General features: G+C 36.6%; 2 protein-coding genes across 4 annotated transcripts in view; one reads left to right on the top strand and one right to left on the bottom strand.

Moving 5' to 3' along the window:
• The window catches only part of MYPN (myopalladin), a 79,495-nt gene extending 74,226 nt beyond the window's left edge, over positions 1 to 5,269 (top strand). For all 3 annotated transcript variants that reach the window (XM_074830297.1, XM_074830298.1, XM_074830296.1), the window contains one exon: positions 519 to 5,269. In XM_074830297.1, coding sequence (XP_074686398.1) covers positions 519 to 688 — 170 coding nt within the window. In that variant the 3' untranslated portion in view covers positions 689 to 5,269. The remainder of the gene's footprint in view (positions 1 to 518) is intronic.
• A 6,137-nt stretch (positions 5,270 to 11,406) lies between these two features.
• Positions 11,407 to 11,862, bottom strand: ATOH7 (atonal bHLH transcription factor 7). The gene has a single exon (XM_074831625.1). It carries the CDS (start codon positions 11,860 to 11,862, stop codon positions 11,407 to 11,409), a length of 456 nt encoding a protein of 151 aa, XP_074687726.1.
• Between the last annotated feature and the right edge of the window lie 1,181 nt (positions 11,863 to 13,043).

The following is a 13,043-nucleotide window of genomic DNA, read 5'->3' as shown; positions in this document are numbered from 1 at the left end:
AAAATTTAGGAAACGTGTTACTAGTTGTAAGTATTACAGGGAAATAAAAAGCATAATCACTTCTTTAAAAAAATTCCCCATATTACTACTTTGAAATTAAATACCACCAAAAAAAATAACGGGAAGAAAAGTCCCCCAAAGGATGGAGTAGTACAAAATCAGAGCCATGTCCAGTTTGTTCACCTCTGTTCATGCTATGGTATGTTTTTAGTTTTGATTGCGGGAGCTTTGGAGAAGGCTCCAAAGATTAAATTATTAAATTTTGGACTTAGTGAAATCCATGTAAACATTGTCATTGAATTGAACAGGGATGGAATTCCATCTGTAGGCTTCAATAAAAATACTCAACATACAAACTATGTAAATTATAATATTTGAAGGAACAGACCCTAAAACAGGGAACAAGAACGCTGTGCTCTCTTCAAGGATGTTGGAAGCGACTTTTCAGTTGTGTGCATTGATTCCTGTTGTTTGATTGCTAGCTTAATTAGAGGTTTATACAGCCTATTCTGTTTCAGCTCAGTGGCACCATCAGATTCCACAACCAATAAAACTTCGACCTGGTGGCAGCCGGTATGCAAACCTCACCGGTCAAGGACTTGAAATTTTTTCTGCCTTCCCAACTACTGAAAGCCCTATGCTGTTTTCATCCCCAACCCAAAAGGTGGTGGAGAGTGAAGAACTTTGAAAAACAAACAATTGTTCCAGTTACACCTGCAGAGATACTAGAACTGTGGGGGAGAAAAGAAAAAAAAAAGAGGTACAAGTCAAGATGCTCAAGGTTTACAAGCAACTTGTTTGTAATTGTGTACTGCTGCTGCAAATGTTGCAAGTAACATATCATACAAGACTTTTGCATATTATTTTACTGCAGGATAATCGTGGTATGGAGTGTTGTGCAATAAATTCAATACTGTGTAGTTTGCTAAGAATTACATAGTAAACATAGTTTTCAGCACCTAAAAGCCAATACCACTTTTACTGCTTGAACTAAAGCTACTGTACTGTAGCAAACCATGTAAAGGATTGATGATGTTCGGCTGGAATACTGCCAGTGAAAACATTGACATTACAATAACAACAATCCGGAATGAGGGTAAACAACAAGACTTTGAATGTAATTCTAAAAAACATGCCAGATAATCACAAAGCACAAGTTAAAGGGAAAAGATGTAACACATTTTTATATATTATTATGCCAGATAATCTTAGAATTTTTGAACTCAAGACTAGATAAATGTAGCGTTTCATGTAGGTACAGCTGTATACCCTATATATTTATATTTGTGTGTGTGTGTACTCCATGAACTGTGTACTCATGGTGTAAGGATTCATAAAGTAAGGTACAGGGCACGTGCACAGGACACTAACATAGGAAACCAAAATTCCTGTTGTCTGAAGCATGTTCTCTAGAGCCCATAGTTGAAATTATTTTCCAGATGTGCTTCATACTTTTTTCTTTACAATGTTAGTGATTCTCTGCCTTTAAACACAGATGATATCAAGCTTGTAACTTCACAGTTTTTAAATATCAGTCTCTTTTTCCTAATTTTTAACGTGACTAAAAGAAAAGTGCATTTACCATCTAGCTCATTTTTTTAACTAACTGAAAAGGAATTATGATCTGGTGGAATTTAAATTTTCACCATCATTTAGGAAATAGTCACAAGTGTGGTGTCTACTACAAAGACAGAAAATTCTGTTAATATACAAAAGTTATGAAGTTAAGCAACAGTTATGTTGAAAGAGCTAAAAACCCTACTGTAACCAATAGTAGCAATAAATAAGGCAATTTAATGGACATGCAACAGAAGGTGTTAAGTGACAACACTTAATGATTAATTTAAATATATTTAGCATCTATAAAGTTGTATTAATACCTCACAGCACTTAGAATCCAAGAATATCTAAGATGATTTCCTGAATCTTTAAATTACTGCTACCCCTCTTCTTTGGACATTGTTTTCAAGCAGTTCTTACTGCTTTCAACATGGCTAGAGAATGCAACAAAGCCCTGATCAAAGTCACAGAGATGAGAAGAAAAATTAACAGACACTTTCGTTTTGGACCTTATTTGGATTTTTTCAAATTTAAATATGTAACTGTAGAAGATTACATATGCAAAGAAAGCAATGAGGAGTTATCTTAAGAGCAAAAGGATACCGGACATAGCCAGAGACTGAGAAAGAGATAGCCTTTCACTGAGTTTCCTACAAATGCAGCTTATGTTGTCTCTAACTGTTGGTTCCCTAAGGGTTTAGAAGAAGTGAATTTCTCGTATTGTTCTAATTCCCACCTGAGTGAAGACCATAAAACAAACCCATCATTATAACTTTCATGCTTCTGTTAGAAATCTCAGGCCATTCACCCCACATTGAACAGACCAGGAAGCTAAAATCCATTCTTCTCCTGAGACACAGACAAGGTGCAGGTATTTCAGTGGGAAAGTAGAAATACCAGTTGTTGCCCGTGCTATACCCCTCCCTGGCAAACAAAAGAAAACCAACAGCTATTAAGAACAATGCACTGATTCAGGTGACTTCAGCTATGGGGTGACCAATTTAAGACACATTGTGGGTCTGATTTTCGAGGATAGAGTACCTACTGCTTCTCTTATCTTCCGTTGGTTTTAGGATGGCTTGGGGATTCCAAAACTAAACCTAGACTGAGTCAGAGTTGGGCAATCCAAAATGTAAAGTTTCCCATATTAGTAACTACTCTTGGGAAAATAATCCAAGGAAAGTTATTGGATTTTGCTTGTTTAATCCAGTGCTGTTGGGAAGTGGGAGGAGAGGAAATTAAGACATGAGAGATCAAATTCTACTCCCATCTACAGCCCCGGCCTTCCCATTATTTCATGCCAGGACTGAAGATTAGATTTTGATCCAAAGTATTCCAAGTTGCATATTGGTCATCAGACTTTATACCTATCACGGGCTTAGTCAAGCAATTGTCTGCTTAGAAGTCCCCTGTGGCCCCCTTGTCTGACTTTGAGTGAGGGGTTGGACCAGATGACCTCCTGAGGTTCCTTCAGACCTAAATCACTCTGTACTTCCTAAATTGTTTCACTTTCTACTGCCTGACTGAATATCCTATGTGGATTAAGTTACCTATTGACTGAGTAGAAACTAATTCAGGCAAGCACAATCTTTTCCTTTTTGACTGGGGTATAAACTATTAGGCAATTGTAGCTACAAGAGTGATCACTTTAATCAGAGTTCTTTACATAGTTTAGAAGAAAGGAATACTAGTACTTACTATTAGCAAATATCTGGTTACCAGTCCTGGAATCATACTTGTTAATATTACTGACAGTAGTAGTGGTTCTCACATTTTACAACATCAGACAACACACCCAAAAACTCAGTACAAATTAAAAGACAAAGTGCACAGAGAAAATGTATAAACCATATCTCTTCAACCTTTTCTCCATGATTTCAGTGTAATGTCTCCAAACTTACATCACTATAACCTGAACTGACAAACTGAGGATTAAGTGGTACGATGTTTTTTAAAATGCACATTCAGTTTTTGGAAGTGGGAGGACAAGAAGCTACTGCTGAAAGACTTTTCCCAAAAAATCTGTGTAACAAGGATTAATCTTTAGTCATTCAAGAAGGGGCCCCAGAAGTCTCACTGAGAGGTAGGCTACAGAGAGTGGATCACCAAAATCTGTCAGCTGAACCATAACATTCTCTCCTTGACAGTATTTACTAATAATAGGATCAAAACTTTACCCATCACATCTCCCTACACAATGCAGAATCAGTAATTTCAAGTATTTTCAGTGCATCTGATATAAACAAAATCAGAATCTGAACGCAAATGGCCTGTAGTCATTAAATTTTGCTCGTAGTCATTAAATATTGCCACAGGACATTTCTCCTCTGCATATACTGAGCCCATAAAATGAGTATGTAAAGGAAGCTTATGTGAACGGATGTAAATGCTGTTAATCAGTAGTATTGATGTGCTCATCACAAAGAAGACTTGCTAGAAAAAGACACAGAAATTATGTTTGTGTTGTTAACTGATGGAAAAGCCAAGGGAAAAAGGCTTGTGTAAGCAGCAGAGACAACACTGAGTTGTCACAAAACACGCGATGCTGTTTGAGTTCATGTCCTCTGAAAGATGGCACTATCTCATCGTACTGTGTCAAGATGCACTAGAGACTATGCAGCTGTGCCCCCTTCCTGAACACCTTGGCTGTTCACTGTTTTTGTTTAACTGAATAACCCATCTGACTTCAAACCAGCATGGTATTTCATTCTCTTATTCAGGGCAGGCTGCCACAACAACAAAAATAAATGTTAGAACTTTCACTGAAGTCAGTGTTAGCTATTATCTTCCAAAAGTCCATTAAATCACCACAGTGTGGAGCATAACATTGTGTCAGTGAGATACAGAAATGCTCAGGTTTGTAATCTCGTTGTTTTATGATTCAAAATCTTGTAGGTTTATTTAGTTTCCTGTTTCCTTCTGGTCCTGGTTTTGTATACAATCAGAGGCACAGTATATTTCAAAGAACAGCAGAAATTATAACTTTTGTATTGCAATTCTAGAATGCAAAAGTTTTATCTTTGCCTTAAAATTTTGGTCCAGCTTGGTGCAAACCCAGTTCTCAGCAGCATCCCGTAGCAGTTTGCATTGGTATCGCTGGACTTCTTGCCTTAAAACAGCTGGATTGAGTTCCTTTGCTTCCACGTGGGAGGTGGAGCATACATTCTGAAAGCCTCACGTCTGCTAACATGAGGAGAAGATGAGAGCACACACTTCAAATAGGAAAAGCCAAGTCTGCAGTCTTTATCTTAATATGTAAACAGCTGCTGATCCCAACTGTTTACAGTAATCACAGGTACTTCAAAGCAACAAATCTGGAATAAGAATTCCTTTAAGAACTGTGTTCTTAATGCTACCAGGTTTAAAAGTGTTAGTTTCTGGAAGATGTCTTCACACAAAATTATTAGCAAGACCTAATGAAATATTTCAGCTGTTAAATATTGGAGAAGTGATTCATTGTTAATTGCCTTACTATTTCCAATACAAAGTTGTCACTTTGAGCCTTAAAATTATATTTTATAATTTTTTCTTGATTAAAGTTGATATTTTTTATTTTTTGATCCAAAGTCATGGGAAGAAAAATGTTAATGTCAGTTTTAAAGTATATTTTAAATGCATATGAAAGGAAAAAAACCACACCTGCCTGTTCAGTAATGTATTTCCCTTTGTCTCACCTGAATTTAAATAAATGCTTCAGAGTTGCATACAAGACTGTGTCCTTCACGTGTTCAAATAATTGTGAAAGTGTGCAACAAGACCAGAGGTTTCCTCAGAACTTTGCTGTGACAGCTGATTAATGGAATGAGACCTTATATTATTTAGAAGAAAACCATAAAATACTGTCAAGTTATACATACTAGCCATGCTTCTAGCAGGTAGTTGTGAAATATAGTTGTTGCTTTTTTAAACAATTCTTAATATCAATTTACTTTGGTTTTAAATTATGCTTTATTTTTTCTGATAAACTCAGCCCCTTCATCAAAGTTTGAAAAAACAAGTTCTCTCAGGGGTACCAAGAAGAAGCCAAGGAGTCTTTAGGGCAATTTGCATGTCAAAGGTCAATAAATTTGCCAGATTCTCAGTATCTTGGAGAATTAGTCTCCAAAGCCTGTGCTTGAGCATATACTTCTATCTACAGACTATCATAGCTGAACTGCATCGTGTCTCAAAACTTCATGCAGAATCTGTCTACTACATTGGCCGCCCAGCCCACACACTCCCTCTGCAATACCTGTTCACTGGGTCTAGACCAACACACGGAGAAGTTTCTCTGTGCAGTAGGGCACTGGAGACCTGCTACACAGGACTTACTTTTTCAACCCACAGCTTGGGTTTTTCAATCCAGCACTTGAACAAGTGAAAATTGAATGAGGGAAAATCAAACCAACCGACCACACTGAATTTCGCTCTTCCTTATACATGTCTTCAACTTGAATGATTTAACATATTCTTTGTATAAGGGTCCATTAGTAGACTTTGGAATTAATTTTTAATGAGCAGCAGATGCAAACCCAACACTTGAAGGAAGCTGGATCTTATAGCTTGGATACAGAAGAGAACAGGGTAAAAAATAAGGATGCACCCCATTACATTTGCTGGTACTGATTTTGCTGCCATGTAACCATGCTGCTCCATTCTTACCTGACTTGATTTCTATGTAATTCTGTGCCTGCTAGCTCACAGACAATGTTCTTAAGACCATTTTAGCTCAGCTACAGCCCCATGAGCTAAAGCAGCTCCTACACATTTTATAATTTCCTCTGAACAACACAAGCTGCTTTTATTAATGCCTTTATACTTCAAGTCCACTATAGATACAAAGAACCATTTATTGCATAATACAAAGAAATCTTGGGTCATATGTGCTGTGAATGTAAGTGGAGTTCTCCATTTGTATCAGTGGGAAATTCTGCTCAGAAACTGACCATACTTTAGGATCACACAATCCATTAGTAGCAGGCAACATTGTAAAGAAATGGCAAAATACTGAAGACATTCTGACTATGCACCCCAGGCTGCAGAAAGCCATTCAAAAATGAACTTCTTATTCCTTGGAGTTACATATGCAGACATTTTAAGCAAATTCTGTATAAGATATATTTTGCATGCTAATTTCTGTACAAATGAAAACAGAATTACAAATCAGAAAAATACAGTAGACAACATTAAAATGTACTCTTTGGTAGAAGATATATTTAAATATTATATGTGAAGTTGCTTTGTTCTTTTTAAAGCCACAGTTTCTTGAAATGTAATTAAAGTTCAAAACATAGAATATTTTTTAAAAAGTGCCCAAGTATTGGGTGAAATCAATGTTTGTTACAAGATATCTGTGTAGAGGAAACACTGGACTGCTTCTTCAATGAATAAACATATCTTTATTCTCAGTGCATTTTTTCTTTCCCTGGATATTTTGTAGAGATAGAACAGCTGAATATATTTAGTGCAAAAAGAAGATGTTCTCTAAATTCTTATTGAATTTTAAAAATCTAGATAAATTTCACTCCTAAATGACAGAAAATTGCATTCATATTGCTTAGCTCAAATAGCTGGAAACCTAAGCGTAAGGGTACCCATCTTAAGGCAGAAGCTTATTTTGGAAAATAGAAAATTTGACTGGAAATCACATTTTTTTAAACTTGTGCCTGAAGAATCACATCACAGTAGGGACTTCCACAAAGATTTCACCGGGGAAGTTCTACTTAACAAGGTATAGGAAACTTAGCTAAATACTAAATATCTCATGTTTCCCCCTGTGAAGGAGTTGTAATGTCATTGACTTTACGAGACTCTAACTATGGTTAGTAACATTTTTACTTTTCAGAATTTGTACTGCAGCACCATTTAGGAATTCCAGCCAAGAATTGAGCTTTGCCCTGTAAGTGCATATAGCATAAGATGGACTGTGCCCTAAATACCTTATAAATGGTGAGATGGAAAATAAAAGCCTAAAAAATTGGAATGAATTAAAGTTGTAAGACTTGCTAATACAGATGACCTCGATACTTAGACAGGAGGAAACCACTTTTCTTTACTAACATACATTTTGGGAACGTGCTACTCTAGTTCTGCTTGCAGCCACTGAAAAGTCACTGCAGTTAAAAATGTCACTCCAGTTCCGAGTTCAAAAATAACTCTGGTCACCTTGTCAAAACAGGGTGGTATGATTCAAAGAATCATAGAAGCAGAGTATCTACAGCTACTTCAAATAGAAAACACTGCAGTCTGAACCTTTTAGAAGAATAAATGTTAATTTTGCACAAATAGTTCATTAGAACTTCACACTGAATTTCAATAGTGAAATGTGTATGTGTGTAGCATGCAACAAATATTTAATGAAGCAAGCATTTCTCATCCCCATGTCTTCACAATAATGTGGTTCTAGAATTACAATGTACTGATACTACAAATAGAAGTATTTCAGGTTTGCACTGCTGTTCAGTGGAACAAAACTTTACGAGCAGACAAACCTCAGTCACTAAGAACACATCAAGCTCTAAGCATCTAAGCTTTTGCTTCATTTGGAGGCCCACTGGAAACAGTATTTAAGGGGAAGGGGCTTCAAATGCCCATATGAAAAAAGCCCAGTACAGAAGAAGGGTCACAGCCATTATCTGACAAGCACCAAACAGCCAGTGGGGAACAAATAGTTGGGAGCAATAATCAAACCCAAATTAAATGGTCAAGTTTATATTTCACAAAGTGTCACTGAAGTATTTGTAAAGGAAAGCTATGAAAAGAACCCAGTGACTTCCTGAATACTTGAGTTTGAGAAGTACAAACCAGCATGGATAATATCTGCTTTTCAGACTGCCTTCAGAAAAAATTTTTAATGATTAAACTTCCCCCTCGCCCCAATTCACTCCCCAAAAAGCTCCGACAGATCATCAATAGACAGACAGCTGTCTATACACTACAAAGAATTTGTTGCCTTCAGTTCCTATAGTAAATTGGAAATCCCAACTTCCAGCTCAACACTGCACCCTCCCAAGAAACAAAAATTCTACATTATATAAAATCAGTTTTTCCACTAATAATATTACTAATTATTATCAATAGATAAAGAGACCAATAAAACATTCACCTCTCATTAGCACAACCAAGTTGAAGAGAATGGGGATTGTAACCTTATCACATTATGCAACAGCAGAGATTGATGCAATGACCTGATTTACAAAGTGTTCACGGGCTATCTACTGCACTAAAGTGCTTTTCAGGACTTTGGTTTCAATTCTTAATAATATTTGGTAACATGACCACAGATATTTTATGTTTTGTGTTGGTTTGTTCCTCTTTATGCTAGCTTAGTATCATTTAATCATTCACTGCATACTTATCCATTATTTTTATAATTATATCTACCATCATATGCAGATGTAAATTACAACACAACTTACAAAATCGGAAGAGAAATGGGTGTTAAGTACTTCGACATAAATTGCATACAAACTGCAATGCCATGTCCCACAAAATCAAATTATATGCCAGTAGTGCAGAAACACATCAGTACTATTCTTGCACACTACTCTGGTATTTATACTTTTGTATTGTATTACTCTTCCCACCTAAGGTTTGGGATGCTTTCTTTCACTAAGCCAAGATTTCCACATCATATAATTGCGTGATTTATTTGTATCATATCCCCGTTTCAGGATGGAAAACCCACTACTGTGCTAGCAGTGCAGGTGAGACAACGTCTGCATAAAATTTACAGCTAATAAATTAGTGTAAGATGGCACATCATTTAATTATTTAAGGATTGTATTGATTGCTATTACATACAAAATCTTGTCACTTAATGATGAGTAATATTCAAACAATATTAACTTGGCTATATGATGGACAACAATTAATTCTAGTGTCTCTATATAAACTTCTGCAAAGAAATCTGTGAGTAACATGATATTCCCAGAAGGGTGAATCTGCTGTTTGCTGATAAAGATATAAGGTAATTCATAAGAAGTAAAAGCCCACATTTTAATAATTAACACTATTAATTACCCTTAGAGAGGCTAAAATATTTATTAAAAAATATTCCTGAATGCCAGTGTTTAAAGGAGAGAGTTGCTCAGAATATACTGTGCCTCTCCTACGTGTGTTTAACCCAGCCTGAAAGTCTCTCCCAGCAGCTTTCATCCCATGAACAGTCCAACTCCTGCCTCAGGAAACGTACTAGTCTGCATAACAGTGACCAAGGGCAAAACGTCAATAAGGGTTCTGAGAGAAGACAGACAGTAAGGTCAGGTCTTTGTATGCAACTGTTCCGGCAGCAGAGTCCCCCTCCCCCAAAACAGGGCTTAGTTCCTATTGATGCTTTTGTTTTTCACTGAAAGCTGCTTAATTGTTGAAAATAACTCCTATCAAAGCTATTCATTTGTCATTTGAAAGAATTCGAAAATACAAGACATGGCAGCAGCCAGCAGGGAACCCACCAGCCTTCCCTGCTGGAAACACACCAACAGCTGTTCTGGGACAGCAGCTCCTTTTCTCCTTCTCCCTCACAGCTAACACTAGCAAGGGCTTGTTTCTGGAAACTCCCCTCAGCAGAAGTAGCCTTCAGCTTCAAAGTCTGCCGCCATCACAACAGACATCAGCAGTCAAACTTCTGCAGCCTCTACATCCTGCTACAAACACATCTGCTTCTCCAGCCGTCCTGCTCCTACTCATTTTTTGACCTTCCCAATCTTCTTCTCTCTTCTGCCTTTTCCAACCAGATCCCTCTATCCTCCACAAGTGAAAGAAGCAAACAAACAAAAGGCAATTCAGGGCACCACCCGGGCTGAAATGAACCCAACTGCTTTGCAAGAATGCTCTGTAACTTTTTACCAAACCCTTATCTTCAAAGGCTGTTTTCCAGAGGGTACATAAAACACACTTCTTACTCTAACTGGGAAGCAAGCATCATTTGCTAGTTGATTCTTCTGCACATTAAACTGTCAGGACTGTGATGGAAGCAGTATAACATTTGGGGTAGGAAAGCCACTAGTAAGTAATTCCTAGAGCAGGAATTTCAGGTAGTTGGTGAGGACATATCATAGAAAACACTTTATTTATGATTTACAAAATCTGTTATTGTTTCCAGATAACATAAAATTAAAAAATAAAATCCAAACATTTAAAGTCTAAAAAAATCTAGAAGTTTAGATTATTTCCACGAAAGCATTCTCATTTATGGTATATAATCACACGTGCTTTTAGAGCCATTGAAAATTCCTTCCATGACTTGAAACTAGCTCTTTTTTGAGCATACAAGAGACACCATAAATTGGATTAAAGCAAACCTACACAACCTTGGAACCCATAGGTCAAACTTACAAAGTTTAAGAAAGTTAGTTCTCTGAGGACTAGAACTCCAATACATTATAAAACTTTTTCCATGGGAGCCATTTATGTGAAAACAAACCAAAGAATAACTTTAAAGCTGACATAAAAATAAAAACATGGAATGAAGTTCATTTCTGGTGTTATTCCATTCAGTTATACCACCACTGGTCAATTTGGCCTGTGATCTGTAGAAAACACTGTCACAATTCATCACAGTAAAAAAAAAAAACACCAAAAACTTATTTAATAAAATAATCAAATGAACTAGATAAACTAGGAAGCAATTGTCAGAAAGATTTCAAATTAAAAGTATGCTTTCCACCAGCATTAAATATATTCAATCTTCCTAAATGCATTTTGATATAAAGATCTCAAAGCAAATTTATTTTGTCAAATTAGTATAAGATGCAAACAAGAATGAGCTATTATAATGCCAATATTACCTTATTCAAGTGGATTAACTCTTGCTAATTATTAAATTACACATCTGGCCTGCTGCATATTCTTAGTTCGTAAAAAGTTCTAATTAGCTATTTGAAAGTGTTCAGGGTGATAGCTGAATATTCGCTGTGCGTAAGGATCACTGTCTGCTGCCATTTTTTGTGCTGTGTAATGGTGGTAGCTCTCCGGATGAAAGTGTTCACAGTGAAGGCTAATCCATTCTCTTTCAGTACTGTATCTTTCTGCTTCGGCAAGTATTCTAGTGAGAGCCATGATATAACTCAAAGCCATCTGAAGGGTCTCGTACTTGGACAGCTTCTTATCTTGACCCCACTGTGGAACAACCTTTCTCAAACGATCAAAGGCTGTGTTCAGTCCTTGCATCCGTCTTCTCTCCCTGGCATTGGCAGCCAGTCTTCTCTTCGCAGCACTCTCCATCCTTTCTGAACTGCACTTCACGACACAGCCTGGTGCACTTCTGCACTGGATGTCTGATTCGACGCCTGAATCCAAATGACTGGATTTACAGGTTTTCATATTCGATGCAGCTTCAGTTTCACACGCACAAAGATTACTTTTTGAAAATTAGGTATCTAAAAAATGATAGGGAAAGCACTCATGTGAGTAGCCTGCGTACTTCTTGAATCTGTTTCCAGATATCAACGACGGGATATTTTTCTTAGCATCTAAAAAAAATATAATAAAATAAAAGGTCTTCTGGTTCTTCTGAAAATGTCTGAAAATTGTTTCTTATTATTTAAAGAAAGAATAAAGAGTTTTTAATGTCTTATGCTTTCAGTCTTTTAATTTCTTTAAACTCAGAGAGACAGAAAACAATGAAATCTCCATTCTCAAAATGTATGTTACTGAAGAAAATGGTCCATTTAATTCAAAAAGGATCTGAATGGATTAAAGACACATCAATTCCAAATGAAAGAAGTTCTGATTCAGTTTAGGAGAGTATTTTGAAATGATGAATGGTTGCAATCTGAAGACATTACTTCGTAACAGAAATCTCTCCTTTCTTGACTCCTGCCGGCAAGCAATGATTGTGTCTTACAGACAAGATGAGGCTTTATAGAAACTGCAAAAGCTAAACAGGTGGTAGCAGGTGGGCGGGCGGCACTCTGCTTCCATCCCAGTACCTTCCCACCCTGGGAACTACAGGGGGAAAAAAAAACAAAACAGTAAAATCCGAACATTACAGCCTTCATCTGTTGAGAAGTCTTCCAAAGCCATTCTGTCCAGCCCTAACAACTTGCCATCTGGAGTAGTGTCTGGCTGGCCCCACAAGACTCTGGGCAGCTAAGCAAAAGATCCTTTCAATGGATAATCTGTTGCAAGTCAGGAAAAAAAAAAATCTCTGTGCATTGTAGTATTTGTACATTAAAACATGTGAAAATTCTCATTAGATGGCATTAAGGGTAGAAGAAATAACTGTTCTAATGAAACAGAGGACAATTAGCTTAATGGTATATGGCCGAGAATACTACTGGTTTGCACTGTATGGTACCAAAATAAGTCGACTCAAATTATTAGAAACCCTTCAGCACTCACAATTTGAATATTATATAAAGTACTCAACATTGTAGAGAACAGTATCTTGAGAAAAATGGGAATTATGTATTCGCCTGTCAGAAAATCCAGTGTCATTAAAATAATTTAAATATATTTAAACAGTTAAAATGTAGCCATGGATTTATCTAATAATGATTGCA

Source organism: Strix aluco, chromosome 7 (assembly GCF_031877795.1).
Source record: "Strix aluco isolate bStrAlu1 chromosome 7, bStrAlu1.hap1, whole genome shotgun sequence".
In the NCBI taxonomy this organism is placed as follows: Eukaryota; Metazoa; Chordata; class Aves; order Strigiformes; family Strigidae; genus Strix; species Strix aluco.
This window is presented reverse-complemented; position numbering and strand designations above follow the sequence as displayed.

Excerpts from the sequence above, each read along its gene's own strand:
- ATOH7 (XM_074831625.1), bottom strand. The coding sequence starts at position 11,862 with ATGAAAACCTGTAAATCCAGTCATTTGGATTCAGGCGTCGAATCAGAC.